General features: G+C 68.7%; 3 protein-coding genes across 4 annotated transcripts; 1 reads left to right on the top strand and 2 right to left on the bottom strand.

Moving 5' to 3' along the window:
• Positions 1 to 2,189: 2,189 nt before the first annotated feature.
• Positions 2,190 to 4,300, bottom strand: GFER (growth factor, augmenter of liver regeneration). 2 transcript variants are annotated; one of them, XM_062179838.1, is made up of 3 exons: positions 4,040 to 4,300; positions 3,696 to 3,892; positions 2,190 to 2,831 (listed from the first exon to the last, which is right to left on the bottom strand). In XM_062179838.1, the coding sequence occupies exons 1-3, from the start codon at positions 4,289 to 4,291 to the stop codon at positions 2,669 to 2,671; spliced, it is 612 nt and encodes a 203-aa protein (XP_062035822.1). In that variant the 5' UTR covers positions 4,292 to 4,300; the 3' UTR covers positions 2,190 to 2,668. The 2 variants fall into 2 exon arrangements, with proteins under 2 accessions (XP_062035822.1, XP_062035823.1); XM_062179839.1 differs by having other exon boundaries at positions 3,696 to 3,859.
• A 983-nt stretch (positions 4,301 to 5,283) lies between these two features.
• On the top strand, positions 5,284 to 8,872 carry NOXO1 (NADPH oxidase organizer 1). The gene is made up of 9 exons (XM_062180143.1): positions 5,284 to 6,080; positions 6,272 to 6,561; positions 6,657 to 6,737; positions 6,869 to 6,944; positions 7,042 to 7,219; positions 7,345 to 7,526; positions 7,615 to 7,728; positions 8,328 to 8,445; positions 8,526 to 8,872. The coding sequence occupies exons 2-9, from the start codon at positions 6,496 to 6,498 to the stop codon at positions 8,776 to 8,778; spliced, it is 1,068 nt and encodes a 355-aa protein (XP_062036127.1). The 5' UTR covers positions 5,284 to 6,080; positions 6,272 to 6,495; the 3' UTR covers positions 8,779 to 8,872.
• Positions 8,873 to 8,909: 37 nt separating this feature from the next.
• On the bottom strand, positions 8,910 to 20,653 carry TBL3 (transducin beta like 3). Its single transcript, XM_062180142.1, has 22 exons — positions 20,558 to 20,653; positions 19,173 to 19,224; positions 13,357 to 13,452; positions 13,191 to 13,238; positions 12,967 to 13,108; positions 12,794 to 12,878; positions 12,533 to 12,703; positions 12,383 to 12,458; positions 11,970 to 12,063; positions 11,700 to 11,881; positions 11,475 to 11,616; positions 11,340 to 11,398; positions 11,130 to 11,233; positions 10,593 to 10,740; positions 10,284 to 10,514; positions 10,132 to 10,202; positions 9,896 to 10,052; positions 9,766 to 9,824; positions 9,562 to 9,665; positions 9,403 to 9,474; positions 9,172 to 9,330; positions 8,910 to 9,080 (listed from the first exon to the last, which is right to left on the bottom strand). The coding sequence occupies exons 1-22, from the start codon at positions 20,596 to 20,598 to the stop codon at positions 8,962 to 8,964; spliced, it is 2,412 nt and encodes an 803-aa protein (XP_062036126.1). The 5' UTR covers positions 20,599 to 20,653; the 3' UTR covers positions 8,910 to 8,961.
• Between the last annotated feature and the right edge of the window lie 748 nt (positions 20,654 to 21,401).

The following is a 21,401-nucleotide window of genomic DNA, read 5'->3' as shown; positions in this document are numbered from 1 at the left end:
CACTGCTCTCCCAGGCCATAGCAGAGGGCTGGACTGGAAGAGGGGCAGCCAGGACTAGAACCGGCGCCCACACGGGATGCCAGTGCCGCAGGCGGAGGATTAACCTACTGCACCACGGTGCCGGCCCCCTTTGGTTCCCTTCAAAACCCTGAGAACTCTCTGGCTCTGCCTGGAAACCTGTCCATAGCAGGATTTCTGAATCCCACACCACAGAGCCTGGGTTCCAGCTTCCCGCTCACACACCCTGGAGAGGCAGAGGTGTTGGCGCAAGCACTTGGGTCCCTGCCACTCACCTGGGAACCCATGCTGAGTCCCAGGCTCCTGGCTTCAGCCTGGCCCAGCCTCAGCTCTTCTGGGCATTTGGGGAGTGAACCTGGGGACAGCTCTCTGGTGTGTGTCTCTATAAGATTTTCCTATTTGAAAGGCAGAGTTAGAGAGAGACACAGAGAGAGAGCGCGCGATCTTTCATCTGCTAGGTCACTCCCCAAACAGCTACAATGGCCAGAGCTGGGCCAGTGTGAAGCCAGGAGCCAGGAGCTTCCCTTAGTCTCCCACACAGGTGCCATCCTCTGCTGCTTTCCCAGGCACATCAGCAGAGAGCTGGGTCAGAAGTGGAGCAGGGGACTCGAACCACAGCCCATGTGGGATGCGGCATTGCAGGCCATGGCTTTACCCACTAGGCCACAACGCTGGCCCCGTTTCTTGAAAATATTTCTTTGACAGACAGACCATCATCGAGAGAGACAGACAGAATCTCTCATGTACTAGTTCACTCCCCAAGTGACCACACCAGGCAGGGACAGGCCAGGAACTCCAGCCGGGTCTCCCACGTGGGTGTTGGGGACCCAAGTACTTGAGCATCATCCCTCCCCAAAGGTATCAGCAGGAAGTGGACTGGAAGAGCAACCGGGACTCCGACCAGCACTGACCCGGGGTGCCGGTGTCACAGCAGTGGCTTAACCCACTGTGCCAAGGCCAGCCCCGTCCTGTAGATACAAATCAACAAGGGTCAGGCTACGGCGCAGCAGCCCTGCGGCACCGTAATCCCGTAACAGAACCAGTCTGAGTCCCAGCTACTCCAATTTTTTTTTTTTTTTTTTTTTTTGAAAGGCAGAGTTACAGAGAGGCAGAGACAGAGACAGAGAGCGAAGTGTTCCATGTGCTGGTTCACTCCCCAGATGGCCACAACAGCTGGACTAGGCCGACCCAAAGCCAGGTGAGGAGCTTCCGGGTCTCCCACACAGATGCAGGAGCCCAAGGCCCTGGGCCGTCCTCCGCTGCTTTCCCAGGCCACAGCAGAGAGCTGGAGGGGAAGTGGGGCAGCCGGGACCCACTCCGCCACAGTGCCGGCCTCAGCTACTCACTTCTGATCCAGCTAACCCCCCGGGGAAGCCGTGGAGGATGGCTCACATAGAGCCCAGATGGAGTTCCAGCCCTGGCTTTGGCCTGGCCCAGCCTCAGCTGTTGGGGGATGAGTCAGTAGATGGAAGATCACTGTCTCTCCCTGTGTCACTCTTTCAAATAAACAAATCCTAAACAAACGAGGGGCCAGCACTGTGATGGTCAAGCTACCACCTGAGATGCCGGCATCCCATGAGTGCTGGTTCGAGTCCTGGTTGCTCTGCGCCTGTCTAACTCCCTGCTCTTGGCCTGGGAAAGCAGCAGACGATGGCCCAAGTGCTTGGGCCCCTCCATCCACGTGGGAGAGCCGGACGGAACTCCAGGTTCCTGGCTTCAGCCTGGTCTAGCCCCCAGCTGTTACAGCCACCTGGAAAGTGAACCAGTGGACGGAAAACTTCTGGTCTCTTCCTCTGTAACTGCATTTCAAATACACAAAATCATTAAAAGCTAAATAAATAAGCATGTCTGTCTTCCTTGCGTGCTCTTGGGGGCCACCTCAGTCACGGGGGTCACATCGCTCCATGCCACTCCTTGGTGCCAAACCCTCTGAGAGCCGCCTGTCGCAGAAGCCGGGAGTGAGAGCCACATCCGCTGGGGTCTTGAACCCTGCACGCCCTGCCCCCTCCCTGTTAGAGCGGACCCTTCCCCTGCAGCCCTCGGCCTCCTTGTCTACCGGAATACCCAGGTCCATGCTCCCACGGAGTCAGAACCCCAGACAGGAGGGCGGAGCTGAGCCAAAGGGCAGGAGCAGGCACAGCACAAAGCACACCGGAGCCAGGTCCGAAGTCTCGTGTCCAGCACTTTATTCTGGTGTTCTCTGAGCCCTGCACCGTCCTGGCACACCTTCAGAGGGCCCGTGCCAGGCTGGGCGTGGCAGCAAAAACACCGCCCCGACTTCCCCATGGGGCTGGGCCTAACTTGGAGTACTCAGGCCCAGGCCTCACTCCCAAAGTGGCAACGGCACAGAGCCGCTGGGGCCACGGCACTCTGTGGGGAGAGGCACAGCAGGGCCTCACGGGGCAGGAAGAGGGAGCCCCAGCCTCTCTTGGGCTGAGCCATCGTGGAGATGGGACGCTCCTTCCTGCCTCCCTCCCCTGCGCGCCCGCGCCCAGGCCCCAGCTGAAGAGGCGGCCGCACACCTGCGAGGGGAAAGGCAGTGTCCTGGGACCACCCAACGAAGACGCGACAGCTGTGGCTCTGACGCACTTTAATGAGTGCCCTGCCCCTCTGCCGCCGGCAGCCCCCTCGGGTCCTGGCTGGCCGTCCTCTAGTCGCAGGAGCCGTCCCTCCAGCCGTCGCGCCAGCGCTCGTCCACTTGTGAGCAGTCAAACTCGGGCTTGCCCAGCTTGCGGTTCACCTCGTTGTGCAGGCGGCACAGCCACTGGGTGAGGCACGCTCGGGTGCGGGTGTCCGGCTGGTTCCTGTGGATCCTGAGCAGGGGCGACACAAAAGGGGGAGGTGGCCATGGCCCCGACCCTGCCGGCTCCTCGTCACGGGAGGAGAGAGAGGCACTGCTGCCAGCGGCACGTGGGGGCGTCCTCCTGCGTCCAGAGATGGGCGTTCCCCAGGGTGGACCCTGCAGAGCCCAGGGCAAGGCACGGGCACGCGGCAGCCACTTTACAGTCTCGTAAAATCAGGAAAACTCACCTGTGCCCCTGGCCCCAGGCAGACGGGGCGGAGCCGGCACAGAGCGGACCGCTCCTCTGCGCCCGAGGCCTTGGTGAACCAGTCAAGCCAGGGCTGCCTGGTTCTAACTGTCCTGGCTGCCCCCACACATCCGGCCCAGAGGTGCCTAAGGCAGGCTAGGCACAGCTGCACAGCATCTCAGTGAGGAAAAGGTTGCTCTTGGGAGCAAAAGTAATGGGTTCCCAGGGTTTTCAAACCAGCCGTCGGGGGCCGGCAGGGCGCAGAGGGCTAAGCCACCACCCGCAACACCAGCATCCCACGTGGGCGCTGGTCCCAGTCCTGGGTGCTCCACTCCTGCTCCAGCTCCCTGGGAACAGCAGTGGAGAACGACCCAAGTGCCTGGGCCCCTGCACCCACATGGGAGGCTGGGCTGAAGCTCCTGGCTCCAGCTTGGCCCAGCGCGGGCAGCTGAAGCCGTGAAGAGGAAGGCCTGACTCTCTGTTTGTTTTAAATACTAAAAACGGCAGTCAGCATCGACAGTCGGGCAAATGCAGCTCTCCCTAGCCTGCCCCCAGTACTAGGGCAAGGGGCAGCGGGCCCCCGGGCCGCCCCGCTCTGTGACGTCAGCAGGCAGCGCGGGCCCCGGCTCCAGGGCGAGCGCGGCTCACCTCTTTCTGATGTCTTCCGCGCACTCCTCACACGGGTAAAACTTGGAGAACAAATGGATGAACTGGGCCATGTCCTGCTGCTGCTCCGGGGTGGGCAGGTCCGGGTAGTAGGCGGCCAGGGTGTGCAGCAGCGCCCAGCTGTGGCGGCCCAGCTCCTCGCGGTCCTGTGGACAGTCCTCTCTAAGCTTCGTGTCCCGCTGCAGGAGTAGGCCGACCAAGGGTCAGTTAGCTCTCCCGACACACAGGCCCGCCGGCCACCCCCTTCCTCCGCCCCGCGCTCCGGACACGCGTCCTGCGGCGCACGGGCGGCCGAGGGGCGCGGAGGTCGCGCAGGGCACCGGCACCTTCTGCTGCGTCCGCATCCACGCCTTGAAGTCCACGCAGGCCCGGCAGGGCCGCCTCTGCGCGGCGTCCTCGGCGCGCTGCGGGGCCGGCGGCTGGCCGGCGGCGCCAGTGGCCGCGGCGTCCCTGCGCCCCGCGCCCCGGCCCCGCGCGTCCGTCGCCAGGTCGTCCGTCACCTCGGAGCGCGCGCCGCCCGGCAGGAAGGAGAAGAGGCTCCCGCGGTACGAGCGCCCCGGCTCCCCGGGCGCCGCCATCTTGGCCGCGCAACGCCTGCCGGGCCAGCTCGGCCGCCAGAGCGGCCGCCAGCTCGGCCTCCAGGCCAGCGCGCGCGCCGCCGCCAGCGCGCGGCCGCAGGAGCCGGGGGCGCGCGCCGCGGGCGCGGGGGGCGGGGCCGGGCCGGCGGCCGGGGCGGGGCCCGGCGCGGGGGCGGGGCCGGCGGCCGGGGTCCGGGCCCGGGCCGCGGCGGGGCTAGAGGCCGGGGCGCCGGCCGCGGCGGGGCCGGAGGGCCGGGCCTCGGCGGCGGCCGGGCCGGGGGTCCGGGCCGGCGCGGGGGCGGCGCCGGGGGCCCGGGCGCCGCGGGAGCTCCTGGGCCTGGCTCCCCGGCCCGCGCTCGCCTGGCGGCGTCCGTGGCGGCGCTCGCGCTTCCGCCAGTAGAAGAGCAGCGTGTTGTGGAAGGTGCGCCGCGGCCGCGCGGCGGACTCGGGCGGGGTCGCAGTCCGGGGGGCGGCCCGCGACGCCCCCATCGCTCCGCCGGGCACCTTCCTGCGTGCCCGCGGCCAGGCTCTGTGCCCTCAGCCGGGGGCGCGCCCGAGGCTGGCTCCCCGCGGCCTTGGCAACGGCGCGGGGCGGCGTGACCGCACAGAGCGTCCCCTGGGACCCCGGGGCCGCGGCCCCTCCCCGGCGACCGGCGCCCTGGTAACGGGGCGCCCACCCCCCGGCCGGCGGGGTCTTCCCTGCCTCCCCGTGGTCCTCCCGTGGATGTCCGGGCACCGGGCCGAACAAGAGGCCAAAGTGCCCCTGACCGTCACTCCGTGCAGCGGTCAGCGCAGTGACAAAGCAAAGCCACACCTGTCAGTGTTCCCACAAACAGTGGTAGGGCCCACGCAGGGCCAGGTGACCGCAGGCAGAGAGGGAGGGTATGGGAGCCCAGGGCCGGGGGACATCGACAGCACAGAACGGGGGGCGGGTTGGGGACTGGGGGTGCCCTTCAGGGGCCGGCACAGCCTCCCTGACCCGATCCCATGTCTGTCTTGCAAAGCCACCCCTGGCCGCGACGTGGAGAGTGGCTTTCCCAGGGGCCAGCACAGCGCCCGGGGATGGGGGTGGGTGACAGCTGGAGATAAACCGTGAGGGAACAGAGTAGGGGCTCCAGAGAGCAGAGGCTGGATGGAGCCAGCGTGGGCGCAGGGGGCCTCCCGATCCTTCCCAGCCCCGTCTGATTAAACCTGGCCTCCCTCCAGCTTCTCTCCTGGGCCCCCCTCGGCTGCCTGGGCTGGCACCAGCAAGCTCAGAGGGCTTTAGAGAGAGCAACCGGTGGGACAGACACACAAAGGATCTTTGTTGAGGCAAAGCAGCTTCCTGGAGGCCTGGAGTGGGGGAAACCTTGACACGGCACCAGGAACAAGCACCTGGCACAAGGGTTAGATGTGGCTTGGACAAGGAAGCCGCAGCCTAGAGAGGCAGGGCCCCTGGGTGAGCCCCCTGTGCAGCCAGTGCAGGGCCTCCCTCCCCGCCCCCGGCTGATGGGGCAAGGGGTCCCTCCTGACGGCAGAGGTGGTGTTTGCCGGAAGCTGTGACAGACCATGAATCCCCAGTGACCGCAGTGACCACCCCCAAGTGCCACTGGCCACAGGGACTGTGGAGATGGAGCCTCCCCACTGCGGGTGAACCCCTGGGGTGAGCCCATGAGTGTTCACGTAGCACAACCTTCCTGCTCTGACTTGGGGGCACAAAGTCCTCCGGCACCAGGATTTAGCCAGAGGGAGCACCAGAGCCCTGCGCACCGAATGATTGGTTCTGGACAGCAATTGCCGAGTCTAGACAGTGAGTTCACAGCCGGAGCTGTTGGCACACCCTGGGGAGGGTTACCCAGGGTGTGTGAGGGCCCAGACAGGTGGGCCTCGGAGAGCCCTCCCTTCTCCTCCCCTGCCCAAGGCCAGACTCGGGAGGGCCCGGGGCGGGCGCAGTCCCAGCCCTGCCCCTTCTAGGTGGGCGACTCATCCTCTCTCCACCAGCTCTGCCTCTGCCCCCTGGCCCTGCGCTGCTGGGCTCCTGCAGGTCACGGAAGAGGGCCCAGGGGCGGGGCGGCTCCCTGGGGACTTGGCTCGGGGAGTCCGCGGGGAATTCCACTCGGCCAGTCTTCCGGCTGGCAGCGCAGAGCCGCTCCGGAGCGAGGAGTCGGTGAAGCCTCAGCCGCTGCCTGCCCGCGCCAGCATCCTGAGTCGTGCCGGCCACGGCCATGGCAGTCCCCCGGCACCCGGTGTCGGTGCGCGCTGCAGCCTTGGTGCAGATGGAGCGGCTCCAGGTATGAACCGCCCCTACCAGCCCTGAGGCCTTTGTAAGTGGGTGCCCCCGGCCCAGGCCCCGAGGCACACCCAACCTTCCCCCCCACCCCCATAGACGTTTGCCTTCTCCGTGCGCTGGTCAGACGGCAGCGACACTTTGGTGCGCAGGAGCTGGGATGAATTCAGGCGGCTCCAGGTGAGTGACCCTGACGGGGTCTCCCTCCCTCGCCACCCACCTGGATTTCCCATCCCTGTCACCCTGGGGAGGGACCCACGCCCTGCCTGGAGGTCGGGCAGCTGGACAGACACCCCACTTCTCGTCCTCAGAAGACCCTCAGGGAGACCTTCCCGGTGGAGGCGGGCCGGCTTCGGAAATGCGACCGCGTTCTCCCCAAGCTTCCTGGTCAGGCCTGGGGTCCCGGGAGGGGCGGGGAAAGCGAAGGCTTTCGGGCCAGGGAGACCTGGGGGGATCCCACAGTGCATCCTCGTGGTGCCTGCAGATGCACCGCTGTTGGCCAGAGGGGGACGCACTGGCCGCGGGCTGGCGCGCCTCCGGCTGCTGGAGACCTACACCCGGATGCTGCTGGCGGCTGCAGAGCGGGTGTCACAGAGCCCAGCGCTCACCGGCTTCTTCACACCACAACCCCTGGACCTGGAGCCCTCGCTGCCGCCTGGCAGGTGCTTGGCCCAACTCCCAGAGGCGTACGGAGGCTGGGGGAGGAAGAGCGGATGAGGAGCCACCGGGTGGGCTTGTAGGCATGGCGGGCCCGTCCCCACCCCTTCACCGGCTCCCTCCTTGCCAGCCTGGTGATCCTGCCAGCCCCCGAGGAGCCCGGGCCGCGTCCCGCAGGCAGCCTTGCCATCCACAGCCTGGAGGTTCAGCGGCTGCACTGCCTGCAGCCCTTCCACACCCAGGACACTCGGGGCAGGCCCTTCCAGGTGCAGGCCCAGGACAGCCTGGACGTGCTACTGCGACACCCCTCAGGTAGTGGTCCCAGCAGTCAGGGCGCTGGCCTTGCTGCCCTGGACCCTGGTGGGCCGAGACCTGACGCCCTCCTGCCTCTTGTGCACAGGCTGGTGGCTGGTGGCGAACGAGGACCAGCAAACAGCCTGGTTTCCAGCTCCCTACCTGGAAGAGGTGGCCCTGAGCCCGGGCCAGGAGGGGGCCCTGTCCCTGGGGAGCACTGGTAGGATTTTTTTTTTTTTTTAAAGATTTATTTATTTTACTTGAAAGTCAGTTACACAGAGAGGAGAAAGAGGGAAAGGGAGGGAGGGAGAGAGGGAGACAGAGACACAGAGAGAGAGAGAGAGAGAGAGAGACAGAGAGAGAGGTCCTCCATCTGCTGGTTCACTCCCCAGATGGCCACAACAGCTGGAGCTGCACTGATCCCAAGCCAGGAGCCAGGAGCTTCCTCTGGGTCCCCCACACGGGTGCAGGGGCCCAAGCACTTGGGCCATCTTCCACTGCTTTCCCAGGCCACAGCAGAGAGCTGGACGGGAAGTAGAGCAGCCGGGTCTTGAACCGGCACCCATATGGGATGCCGGTGCTTCAGGCCAGGGCATTAACCCGCTGCGCCACAGCGCCGGCCCCTGGTGGGATTCTGACCCTCCTCTCCCAGCTGGGCAGTGAGGGGCAAGGGAGGGCCTGGGGAAGTGCAGGTGGCGAGGGGGTGCTGGAGGGTCTGGGGGCGTGCGCTCAGAGCTCGATGGAGCCCTGAACAGAGAGCCAGCGGGAAAGGGGGGGCGTCTCTGCGGCCCAGCACTGACCACCAATGCCCACTGCCAGGGCCCCAGTTCTACGCTGCCCGTGCCTTTGAGGGCAGCCGCGCAGATGAGCTGTCAGTGCCCGCAGGGGCGCGTGTGTGCGTGCTGGAGAAGTCGGACCGCGGCTGGTGGCTGTGCAGGTGCGTGGGGTGGGGCTTCGGCCTGGCCTAGCCTGCTGTGGGGCGGGCAGACTCCTGACCAGACTCCTCCCCCCTCACAGGTATGGCGGCCAGACAGGTCTTTTGCCCGCGGTGTTGCTGCAGCGGCAAGGGCTGGGTGCGCTCCTGAGTGGGCCCGGGCTCCACGGCGGGGAAGACACAGCAGAGGCCCGCGGCTCCCCGGCTCCCCCCAAGGCCTGGGCCACTCCGCCCACGGTGCCCACCCGGCCACTGCTGAGCGCCATCCAGAGCCGCTGCTGCACCATCACCCGCAGGGCTCTGGGGTGCCCCCCAGGGTGCCAGGGAGCCCCCTGAGTGTGGGACCATGAGCTGGCGGAGGGGTGGGGGCCCCCTAGCTGGCAGAGCCAGGAAGCTGTAGTTCCCCATTCCCTCAAAATATAGCTCCTTCTTTAAGCCCTGTGATGTGCCCAGGGGCAGGGCCTGTGGGACCTGGGGAGGTGGGCCCGGACACACATGGCCAGATGGACACGTCCAGCTCTATGTATTTGAGAGGGCTGGGGGGGCAGCAGGGAGGGGGGGCAGCTTCATGTTGTGCCACAGGAAATCCAGGAAGGTGGCCGCCTGCAGCGTCCGGCTGAGCCGCTGGAAGTGGCGCTCTGAGGAGGACAGAGAGAGGTCGAGGGGTCCGCGCCTCATGCCTGCCCCCCGCCCCCCGCCCCCGGCCCCCGTCCGGCTGTGCTCACACACCCGTGTAGGGCAGCAGGGCCTCCAGCGCAGCTCGCACGCCGTCGTAGGCCAGCAGCTCCTCGGGGGCCTCGTGCCGCAGGAGCACGCCCAGCACGGCCTGGGCCTCGTGGCAGTGCCGGGAGTTGGTGTTCCACGTGACGCAGAAGCGCAGCAAGGCCTCTGTGGGCGACAGGGCTGGTCACCTGGCTGCCGGGCCGCGCCCCTCACCCGCCCTGCCTGTCGGCCCAGGACCTTTCTGGTCTCTCCGCAGTCGGAGCACTGTGGCTTCCAGCTTCTCACAGGCCTCGGGGTCCTTCCGGATGGCTGGGGGGGGGGGGGGGACAGGAGTCAGCGCCTGGAGGGCCCCCTGCGCCTGCTCTGGCCCCTGGCTCACCCGGGGCGGGCACTGACCCTGGATAACGGTCAGCACAGTGTGGGGCCGGTCCAGGGAGATGGCAAGGCCCAGCGCCCGCAGGAACCGCCTCTCGTGCAGCAGGTTGTCCAGCTCCTGCTGTCTGGGGGGGAGGGGGAGGACAGGGTCAGACAGTGCTGGGCTGAGGCTGCTCCAGGCCGCTCCCCTGACCACGAGCAGGGCTGCTGCTGCCCGACACCCACCTGACCACCTGCTCTTCCAGCCTGGCCTGCGCCTCTGCCTGCTCCGCCTCCGTCACATCCTAGGGTCAGCTGGGGTCAGATGGGTCCCGGGCTACCCCACTCCCGCCACGCCCCACCCTGGGCCCACCACCTTCCAGAGAATGACGCAGGAGTCGCTGGCTCCGGTGAGGGCGTGGTCGTCCAGCCGGCTGCAGTGCAGGCCCCAGACCTTGTCCTCGTGGGCGTCCAGCGTCCGCACGCACTCATTGTTCTTGATGGTCCACAGCTTCAGGAGCCCATCAGAGCCACTGGGATGCAGCAGGCACTGGTCAGTGCCCAGGCCTGCCCACCGCCTCACGCCACCCCTGCCTGCTCCAGCCCCCACACCTGGACAGCAGCTGGGTGCCATGGCTCACGAAGGCCACCTTCAGCACAGAAGCGTCGTGCCCCTCGAATGTCTGCGGGGAGGGGAGGGTGAGGCATCAGTGGGGGGGGCAGGCCGGGGCGGGGCCGACACAGGCCTGGGAGCCGCTGCTAACCTTGAGGCAGCTGAAGTCCTGCAATGACCAGAGCTTGATGGTGCCGTCGGCCGAGGCTGTGGCCAGCACCTGGTCCATGGGGGAGAACTGGACACACCAGAGGCCACGCCGGTGGCCTGCAAAGACGCCCAGCAGCTGGCACTGTGGCAGGGCCCAGAGCTTGGCCGTGCGGTCCTGCGAGCCTGTGGCCATCAGCTTGTCGTTGGGAGCGACGGCCACGCTGTTGATGTCCTGGCGATGAGAGCAGGCAGCACTCGCACCCCACTCGGCAAGGGCTCGGACACAGCCCACCCCGGCAGCCACAGTCACCTTGTCGTGGCCGCGCTGCGTGGTCTGGGCGTGGAGGACGACAGGGCCGCTGTCTGGGGCTGTGCTCTTGGACGGCAGGGGCCTGGGCAGGGGCCACAGCTTCACGGTGCAGTCCTGGCTGCCAGTCACCAGGAAGGACTCCTTCAGCCTGCAGTCCGACGGGGAGGGGAGATCGCTGAGGGCTGGCCAGCCTTGGCCCCAGTGTACCACAGACCCTGGGCCGGGACTCCCGATGCCTCTGGGTCCAAGCTCCTCTACCTGTGCTGCCCCCCGCCACTGTCCTCACACCTGCAGACCCCACCCCCGCCCCAAGGGAGGTGGCCTTCCCCACGCAGCCCACCCGACGGTGTGCCCCTCTGTCTTCCGAGGTGCCTGAAGGCTCTCCCGGCTCCTGCTGTCCCACACGCCTGGGCCAGAGCCGCACAAGCGGGCTCAAAGCCATCACACTCTCCCTGTCGCCCTCTGCCTGAGCCGGGCCCTGGGGACAGGCCAGGGCCTCGCCTCGCTGACGCCCCTGGACGCGCCCGGGTCCGCTACCTAGAACAGCAGATGGCGCCGACGCTGTGCGTGTGCCCCGAGCCCTGCGCCACGCAGGCCACCTGGCCGGCCTTGTTCATCCTCCAGATGCGGATGCTCTGATCCTGGGGTCGGGAGGGATTGAGGGGAGAGCTGGGCCGGGGGCCTGCGGCCTTGGCATCGCCACCTGGGAGGGCCAGTGCCCCCGCACCTCTCCTCCCAGTGCCTCACCTTGGCGCAGCTGGCAAAGAGCCTCCCCTTCCGGAACACGTCCAGGGCCAGCACGGTGTCTGGGGGGAGCAGGGGCGCGGTCAGCAGCCATCCCAGCAGGGCGGGGCACCCGAGGGCCAGCCGGGCGGCACTTGCCTGTGTGGCCGGGGAGGATCTGGCAGGCGGACGACTGCAGCTCAAACACCTTCAGGCAGGGGCTATTGGAAGCCACGACGATGTGGGAGTCGTCAGGCCCGAGGAACCGCACGTCCAGCACCTCCTCGCTGTACCCAGCGAACTAGGGAGCGGCGGCAGGGACACGAGCCCCAGTGAGCGCCGGGCCAGGCTCCCACCCCCGCAGCCCGACGGGCGGGCACTCACCTGCTTCTGCAGCCGCAAGGAGCGCACGTCGTAGAGCAGCAGGTTGTGGTCCGCCGTGACGCTCAGCAGCAGGCCGGCGGCGCGGGCCAGGGCGCAGTGGGTCAGCTCCCGCCCGGGGCCTGGCGGCCGCGGCTGGGTATACACACACTGCCCGGAAGCCACCTCCCACACACGCAGTGCACCTGTGTGAGGAGAGGGGCTGCTGGGACCCACAGGCCCACGGGCCTGGCCCAGCCCTGTGCCGCCCAACCTCAGCCCCGGCCCACGTGCCTTGGTCACCGGCTGTCAGGAAGTACAGGCCCGGGGACGTCACGCCCAGGTCTGGCGCCGGCTCCTCTGGCAGCAGCACGGCAGCCTCCACGCTCTGGGGACAGACTCTGTCAGGGGGCGCCCCCCCACCGCCCGGCCCCCTCCCCAGCCACCCACACAGGCGCCCCCCCAGCCCCCTCCCCAACCCCCTCCCTAGCCTCCACGCTCTGGGGACAAACTCTGTCAGGGGGCGCCCCCCCACCGCCCGGCCCCCCTCCCCAGCCACCCGCACAGGCGCCCCCCCAGCCCCCTCCCCAACCCCCTCCCCAGCCTCCACGCTCTGGGGACAAACTCTGTCAGGGGGTGCCCCTCCACTCCTGCCCGGCCCCCCACACAGGCGCCCCTACTCCCCCAGCCCCCCGCAGGCGCCCCACCTCAAACACCGGCAGGGTCTTTGTGACCTGGAGCTTCCGGAGGTCCCAGAGGACGCAGATCTTGTCCCGGCCAGAGCTAGGGAGACGGCGGCCTCAGTCCCGGCTCCCCGCCCGCTCCCACCGCCCGGGCCTCCCGGTCCTGCCGCCGACCTGAGCATGCTGTGGCCGTCCGTGCTGAAGGCCAGCGAGGTGACGGCGCTGTAGTGGGCAGCCAGCACAGCCAGGCACGACCGGTCCTGCAGGGACCACACGCGGACGGCGGCATCCGCAGCCGAGGAGAAGAGGAGCAGGCGGGCAGGGTCCGGGTGGAAGGCCACCAAGCTGCAGGCAGGGGTGCAGGTGGGGACAGGTGAGCGGCGCCACCCTGAGCCTGGGGCCTCTGCCCGCCTGCCCACCGCGGCGCCCACTCACTGCACGACCCCGGGGGAGCCCCGGAAGTGGTGTGTCCCGTAGTGCCGCACGATGTCCCAGACACGCACTGCGCCGTCGCAGCCACCTGTGGGAATGTGTCTGCGGTGATGGGGCCCGTGCGCCCACAGTCCCTGCCCCGTGCCCACCGGCCCCCGGCCCAGAAGTGGCCCTACCTGTGGCGAGCAGGGTGGAGGTGGGGTCAAAGGCCATGGCAGCCACAGGGGCCGTGTGTACCGCCTTCCACAGGCGGGTGACCGTGCCCTCTCGCCAGGCCCACTGGGCCAGCAGCAGCGCCCGACTGGCCGTCACCAGCACCTGGGGGAGAGGGAAGCACCCTCATCAGTCCAAGTGCAGGCGGGAGGAACTGGGGCTCGCCCTGCCCGGCCCCCCTGCCCACCTCATCGTCAGGGCTCAGGTCGAAGGCAGTGATGTCCTCTTGGTCCTCCTAGGGGCACGGGGAGAGCCGTGAGGCTGGGCTGCCCTTCTCGCTGCCCCCACACCCCAGGGCACCGCGGGGTCCCCCGAGGACCGTGGAGTGGGCCGTTCGTCCCGCCAGCCCTCACCTGCTCCAGGCTCCGCAGCACCGATCCCGAGGCCACGTCTAGGACGTTGACCCTGCTGCCACAGACACAGAAGAGGTGCCGGCCGGCCTGGTCCAGCTGGAACACAGAGCTTCGTTAATGGCAACAGCCCACCCGGGCAAGGGCTCGGACACAGGCCCACCCCGGCAAGGGCTTGGACACACGCCCACCAGGGCAAGGGCTCGGCCCCGCCCCAGCCCTGCGTGCCCCTCCCGGTGGTACCTGTGCTTCCCGCCCCAGCCCTGCATGCCCCTTCCGGTGGTACCTGTACTTTCCCGCCCCAGCCCTGCATGCCCCTCCTGGTGGTACCTGTGCTTCCCGCCCCAGCCCTGCGTGCCCCTCCTGGTGGTACCTGTACTTTCCCGCCCCAGCCCTGCATGCCCCTCCTGGTGGTACCTGTACTTCCCCGCCCCAGCCCTGCGTGCCCCTCCCGGTGGTACCTGTGCTTCCCGCCCCAGCCCTGTGTGCCCCTCCCGGTGGTACCTGTACTTTCCCGCCCCAGCCCTGCGTGCCCCTCCTGGTGGTACCTGTGCTTCCCGCCCCAGCCCTGCGTGCCCCTCCCGGTGGTACCTGTGCTTCCCGCCCCAGCCCTGCGTGCCCCTCCCGGTGGTACCTGTGCTTCCCGCCCCAGCCCTGCGTGCCCCTCCCGGTGGTACCTGTGCTTCCCCACCCCAGCCCTGCGTGCCCCTCCCGGTGGTACCTGTGCTTCCCCGCCCCAGCCCTGCGTGCCCCTCCTGGTGGTACCTGTGCTTCCCCACCCCAGCCCTGCGTGCCCCTCCTGGTGGTACCTGTGCTTCCCCACCCCAGCCCTGCGTGCCCCTCCCGGTGGTACCTGTGCTTCCCGCCCCAGCCCTGCGTGCCCCTCCTGGTGGTACCTGTGCTTCCCGCCCCAGCCCTGCGTGCCCCTCCCGGTGGTACCTGTGCTTCCCGCCCCAGCCCTGTGTGCCCCTCCCGGTGGTACCTGTACTTTCCCGCCCCAGCCCTGCGTGCCCCTCCTGGTGGTACCTGTGCTTCCCGCCCCAGCCCTGCGTGCCCCTCCCGGTGGTACCTGTGCTTCCCGCCCCAGCCCTGCATGCCCCTCCTGGTGGTACCTGTGCTTCCCGCCCCAGCCCTGCGTGCCCCTCCCGGTGGTACCTGTGCTTCCCGCCCCAGCCCTGCGTGCCCCTCCTGGTGGTACCTGTGCTTCCCCACCCCAGCCCTGCGTGCCCCTCCCGGTGGTACCTGTGCTTCCCCACCCCAGCCCTGCGTGCCCCTTCCGGTGGTACCTGTACTTTCCCGCCCCAGCCCTGCATGCCCCTCCTGGTGGTACCTGTGCTTCCCGCCCCAGCCCTGCGTGCCCCTCCCGGTGGTACCTGTACTTTCCCGCCCCAGCCCTGCATGCCCCTCCTGGTGGTACCTGTGCTTCCCCGCCCCAGCCCTGCATGCCCCTTCCGGTGGTACCTGTACTTTCCCGCCCCAGCCCTGCATGCCCCTCCTGGTGGTACCTGTACTTCCCCGCCCCAGCCCTGCGTGCCCCTCCCGGTGGTACCTGTGCTTCCCGCCCCAGCCCTGTGTGCCCCTCCCGGTGGTACCTGTACTTTCCCGCCCCAGCCCTGCGTGCCCCTCCCGGTGGTACCTGTGCTTCCCGCCCCAGCCCTGCGTGCCCCTCCCGGTGGTACCTGTGCTTCCCGCCCCAGCTCTGCATGCCCCTCCTGGTGGTACCTGTGCTTCCCGCCCCAGCCCTGCGTGCCCCTCCTGGTGGTACCTGTGCTTCCCGCCCCAGCCCTGCGTGCCCCTCCTGGTGGTACCTGTGCTTCCCCACCCCAGCCCTGCGTGCCCCTCCCGGTGGTACCTGTGCTTCCCCACCCCAGCCCTGCGTGCCCCTCCCGGTGGTACCTGTGCTTCCCCACCCCAGCCCTGCATGCCCCTTCCGGTGGTACCTGTACTTTCCCGCCCCAGCCCTGCATGCCCCTTCCGGTGGTACCTGTACTTTCCCGCCCCAGCCCTGCATGCCCCTTCCGGTGGTACCTGTACTTTCCCGCCCCAGCCCTGCATGCCCCTCTTGGTGGTACCTGTACTTCCCCGCCCCAGCCCTGCGTGCCCCTCCCGGTGGTACCTGTGCTTCCCGCCCCAGCCCTGTGTGCCCCTCCCGGTGGTACCTGTACTTCCCCGCCCCAGCCCTGCGTGCCCCTCCCGGTGGTACCTGTGCTTCCCGCCCCAGCCCTGCGTGCCCCTCCCGGTGGTACCTGTGCTTCCCGCCCCAGCCCTGCATGCCCCTCCTGGTGGTACCTGTGCTTCCCGCCCCAGCCCTGCGTGCCCCTCCCGGTGGTACCTGTGCTTCCCCACCCCAGCCCTGCGTGCCCCTCCCGGTGGTACCTGTGCTTCCCGCCCCAGCCCTGCGTGCCCCTCCCGGTGGTACCTGTGCTTCCCCACCCCAGCCCTGCGTGCCCCTCCCGGTGGTACCTGTGCTTCCCCGCCCCAGCCCTGCGTGCCCCTCCTGGTGGTACCTGTGCTTCCCCACCCCAGCCCTGCGTGCCCCTCCTGGTGGTACCTGTGCTTCCCCACCCCAGCCCTGCGTGCCCCTCCCGGTGGTACCTGTGCTTCCCGCCCCAGCCCTGCGTGCCCCTCCTGGTGGTACCTGTGCTTCCCGCCCCAGCCCTGCGTGCCCCTCCCGGTGGTACCTGTGCTTCCCGCCCCAGCCCTGTGTGCCCCTCCCGGTGGTACCTGTACTTTCCCGCCCCAGCCCTGCGTGCCCCTCCTGGTGGTACCTGTGCTTCCCGCCCCAGCCCTGCGTGCCCCTCCCGGTGGTACCTGTGCTTCCCGCCCCAGCCCTGCATGCCCCTCCTGGTGGTACCTGTGCTTCCCGCCCCAGCCCTGCGTGCCCCTCCCGGTGGTACCTGTGCTTCCCGCCCCAGCCCTGCGTGCCCCTCCCGGTGGTACCTGTGCTTCCCCACCCCAGCCCTGCGTGCCCCTCCCGGTGGTACCTGTGCTTCCCCACCCCAGCCCTGCGTGCCCCTTCCGGTGGTACCTGTACTTTCCCGCCCCAGCCCTGCATGCCCCTCCTGGTGGTACCTGTGCTTCCCGCCCCAGCCCTGCGTGCCCCTCCCGGTGGTACCTGTACTTTCCCGCCCCAGCCCTGCATGCCCCTCCTGGTGGTACCTGTGCTTCCCCGCCCCAGCCCTGCATGCCCCTTCCGGTGGTACCTGTACTTTCCCGCCCCAGCCCTGCATGCCCCTCCTGGTGGTACCTGTACTTCCCCGCCCCAGCCCTGCGTGCCCCTCCCGGTGGTACCTGTGCTTCCCGCCCCAGCCCTGTGTGCCCCTCCCGGTGGTACCTGTGCTTCCCCGCCCCAGCCCTGCGTGCCCCTCCCGGTGGTACCTGTGCTTCCCCACCCCAGCCCTGCGTGCCCCTCCCGGTGGTACCTGTGCTTCCCCGCCCCAGCCCTGCGTGCCCCTCCTGGTGGTACCTGTGCTTCCCCACCCCAGCCCTGCGTGCCCCTCCTGGTGGTACCTGTGCTTCCCCACCCCAGCCCTGCGTGCCCCTCCCGGTGGTACCTGTGCTTCCCGCCCCAGCCCTGCGTGCCCCTCCTGGTGGTACCTGTGCTTCCCGCCCCAGCCCTGCGTGCCCCTCCCGGTGGTACCTGTGCTTCCCGCCCCAGCCCTGTGTGCCCCTCCCGGTGGTACCTGTACTTTCCCGCCCCAGCCCTGCGTGCCCCTCCTGGTGGTACCTGTGCTTCCCGCCCCAGCCCTGCGTGCCCCTCCCGGTGGTACCTGTGCTTCCCGCCCCAGCCCTGCATGCCCCTCCTGGTGGTACCTGTGCTTCCCGCCCCAGCCCTGCGTGCCCCTCCCGGTGGTACCTGTGCTTCCCGCCCCAGCCCTGCGTGCCCCTCCTGGTGGTACCTGTGCTTCCCCACCCCAGCCCTGCGTGCCCCTCCCGGTGGTACCTGTGCTTCCCCACCCCAGCCCTGCGTGCCCCTTCCGGTGGTACCTGTACTTTCCCGCCCCAGCCCTGCATGCCCCTCCTGGTGGTACCTGTGCTTCCCGCCCCAGCCCTGCGTGCCCCTCCCGGTGGTACCTGTACTTTCCCGCCCCAGCCCTGCATGCCCCTCCTGGTGGTACCTGTGCTTCCCCGCCCCAGCCCTGCATGCCCCTTCCGGTGGTACCTGTACTTTCCCGCCCCAGCCCTGCATGCCCCTCCTGGTGGTACCTGTACTTCCCCGCCCCAGCCCTGCGTGCCCCTCCCGGTGGTACCTGTGCTTCCCGCCCCAGCCCTGTGTGCCCCTCCCGGTGGTACCTGTACTTTCCCGCCCCAGCCCTGCGTGCCCCTCCCGGTGGTACCTGTGCTTCCCGCCCCAGCCCTGCGTGCCCCTCCCGGTGGTACCTGTGCTTCCCGCCCCAGCTCTGCATGCCCCTCCTGGTGGTACCTGTGCTTCCCGCCCCAGCCCTGCGTGCCCCTCCTGGTGGTACCTGTGCTTCCCGCCCCAGCCCTGCGTGCCCCTCCTGGTGGTACCTGTGCTTCCCCACCCCAGCCCTGCGTGCCCCTCCCGGTGGTACCTGTGCTTCCCCACCCCAGCCCTGCGTGCCCCTCCCGGTGGTACCTGTGCTTCCCCACCCCAGCCCTGCATGCCCCTTCCGGTGGTACCTGTACTTTCCCGCCCCAGCCCTGCATGCCCCTTCCGGTGGTACCTGTACTTTCCCGCCCCAGCCCTGCATGCCCCTTCCGGTGGTACCTGTACTTTCCCGCCCCAGCCCTGCATGCCCCTCTTGGTGGTACCTGTACTTCCCCGCCCCAGCCCTGCGTGCCCCTCCCGGTGGTACCTGTGCTTCCCGCCCCAGCCCTGTGTGCCCCTCCCGGTGGTACCTGTACTTCCCCGCCCCAGCCCTGCGTGCCCCTCCCGGTGGTACCTGTGCTTCCCGCCCCAGCCCTGCGTGCCCCTCCCGGTGGTACCTGTGCTTCCCGCCCCAGCCCTGCATGCCCCTCCTGGTGGTACCTGTGCTTCCCGCCCCAGCCCTGCGTGCCCCTCCCGGTGGTACCTGTGCTTCCCCACCCCAGCCCTGCGTGCCCCTCCCGGTGGTACCTGTGCTTCCCCGCCCCAGCCCTGCGTGCCCCTCCCGGTGGTACCTGTGCTTCCCGCCCCAGCCCTGCGTGCCCCTCCTGGTGGTACCTGTGCTTCCCCACCCCAGCCCTGCGTGCCCCTCCCGGTGGTACCTGTGCTTCCCCACCCCAGCCCTGCATGCCCCTCCCGGTGGTACCTGTGCTTCCCCACCCCAGCCCTGCATGCCCCTTCCGGTGGTACCTGTACTTTCCCGCCCCAGCCCTGCATGCCCCTCCTGGTGGTACCTGTACTTTCCCGCCCCAGCCCTGCGTGCCCCTCCCGGTGGTACCTGTACTTTCCCGCCCCAGCCCTGCATGCCCCTCCTGGTGGTACCTGTGCTTCCCGCCCCAGCCCTGCGTGCCCCTCCTGGTGGTACCTGTACTTTCCCGCCCCAGCCCTGCGTGCCCCTCCCGGTGGTACCTGTGCTTCCCGCCCCAGCCCTGTGTGCCCCTCCCGGTGGTACCTGTACTTCCCCGCCCCAGCCCTGCGTGCCCCTCCCGGTGGTACCTGTGCTTCCCGCCCCAGCCCTGTGTGCCCCTCCTGGTGGTACCTGTGCTTCCCCACCCCAGCCCTGCGTGCCCCTCCCGGTGGTACCTGTGCTTCCCGCCCCAGCCCTGCCTGCCCCTCCCGGTGGTACCTGTGCTTCCCGCCCCAGCCCTGCATGCCCCTCCTGGTGGTACCTGTGTTTCCCCGCCCCAGCCCTGCGCGCCCCTCCCGGTGGTACCTGTACTTTCCCGCCCTTGTAGAAAGGCTCAATCTTGCGCTCCACAGCATAGCTGGGAAAGAGAGGAGGGGAGCGAGGGGTCACCGCCCTGCCCAGGGGTGAAGCCCCTGCCCTGGAGGAGTTCCCAGGTAGCAGCAGGGACCCAGAGAAAACCAGGAGCGCCGGGGTGCGGCTGCTACCTGGGCACGGAGGCCCATGGTGGGGAAAGCCTCCGTCTTCGGCGCCGGTTCATGCCCCGGCTGCTCCACTTCCAAACCAGTGCTCTGCTAACGGCCTGGGAAAAGCGGCGGGAGACGGCCCCAGTGCGTGGGCCCCGGCTGCAGCCTGGCCCAGCAGGTGGAAGATCCTGCTCCCCCGTCTCTGTAACTCAGACATTCCAGACCCTGAGCCGGTGGCCAGCGCTGTGAGGCAGTGCTAAGCCTGGTCCTGCCGTGCTGGCCTCGCGTCCGAGCACTGACTCAAGTCCTGGCTGCTCCACTCGGATCCAGCTCCCTAAGGCGCCGCCGGGGAAAGCAGTGACGGCTCCAAGCTCGGGCCCCTGCACCCATGCGCGGGGCCAGAGGGAGCTCCTGGCTCCTGGTGTCCGCCAGGGCTGCCCCGGCCACTGTGGCCATTTGGGGCGTGAACCCGTGGATGAGAGATCTCCCTCGGTGTCTCTGTAACTCTGTCTTCCAAATAAACAAAAACATTCGCCGCGGTCCCACGGCTGACTTCCGACCAGGGTCCTTGGGGGCCCCTGCTGGGCCCGGAGCCCCATCCTGCACACCCCGGAGCCCGGCTCCGGCTTCCTCCCGGCCTCCTGCAGCGGTCAGTTCCCGGCCGGCCGTCGGGGTCGTGGCCGCAGTCTCCTCTGGACAGCAGCGCTGGGACTCAGCCCGGCGACCCCCCGGGACGTAACCGTCCGCGTCGCCCCCTCCCCGGCCTGCCTTCCCCCGCACCGCCCGCACCCCAGGCCAGCCGCCGAGGGGCTCCTCTCTCCCCGGACCCCGGTGCCTGCCTCACGGCTCTGAGTGAACCCGCCCTCCCTCCCTCCCCGGCGGCGCCCCCGGCCCCGGGCGTCCTGCGTGCCCCCAACCCCTCACATCCCACGGCGAGGAGCCCCGCCCGGGCCCACGCGTGGCGCTTGCTCGCCGGGGAACGGGGACACCGGGGAACGCGCCCGCCCCACAGGTGGGTGCTCGCCCGCGCCTCCTCCTGCGGGGCTTCCGGCACCTGCGGGGCTCAGGCGCCATCGGCAGAGCGGCCGCTGCCGGCCCTCGCCCGCAGCTTCGGCCACGACCCCGCGCCCCAGGCCCCAGGGCGCCATGGCGGCGCTGCTCCGCGCCCCTCGGAGTCTCCCGCAGCGGTCCCCGCCCGCTGCCCGGGAGGCGCCCGCCCGGACTCACTTGGCCTTGAAGCGAGCTACCGCGGCCGCGGGCTCCTCCATCGCTCCGGCCAGGATACGCCGCCGCCGCCGCCGCGTGAGAGGCCGGCGAGGGAGCCTGCACTCGCGGCGCTCGGTGATGGCGTCACCACCCGCGACCACGGCGACTTGTGGGCACAGCGCTCTTGGCGCCATCTTTGCTGTGGGCAGCGGCGGCCGCGCCGGGAGGCGGAAGCGGCGGGGGCGTGTCCGGTCTAGAGGGGTGGGGATTTTGAGTTCCCTGGGTTTAGACTGGCGTTATTTCTTATTATATTATTTTTATTTTATCTTTTTTGGATTTTTAATTTTTTGAGTGTTTAATTTACTGGCAACCCAGAGTTACAAAGAGAGACAGAGAAATGGAGATCTTCTATCCGCTTGTTCCTTCCCCAAGGGGCAGGAGCTCCATCAGGGTCTCCCGCATGGGTAGCTGGGATCCACGCACTTGGGCCGTCTTCCACTGCTTTTCCCAGGCACGTCAGCAGGGAGCTGGATTGGAAGTGGAGCAGCCGGGACAGGAACCAGTGCCCGTATGGGATACTGGCATCACAAGTGGTGGCTTTACCCACTGTGCCGCACCGCCAGTCCCTTGGTCTATTTATGTTTTTATTATTTATTGGTTTCACTGGAAAGGCAGAGTGACATAGTGAAGGAGACACAGAGATCTTCCATCCGCTGGTTCACTCCCCAAATGCCCACCACAGCCAGGGCTGGGTCAGGCCGAAGCCAGCAGCCAGGAGCTCCATCCGGGTCTCCTACAGAGGTGGCAGGCAGCCAGGTGCTCGGGCCATCCTCTGCTCTGGAGTCAGACGTGGCTATGAAGCCAG

This window comes from Lepus europaeus, chromosome 21 (assembly GCF_033115175.1).
Source record: "Lepus europaeus isolate LE1 chromosome 21, mLepTim1.pri, whole genome shotgun sequence".
Classification (NCBI taxonomy): Eukaryota; Metazoa; Chordata; class Mammalia; order Lagomorpha; family Leporidae; genus Lepus; species Lepus europaeus.
Note: the sequence above shows the minus strand (reverse complement) of the source record. Positions and strands in the feature narration are given on the sequence as shown.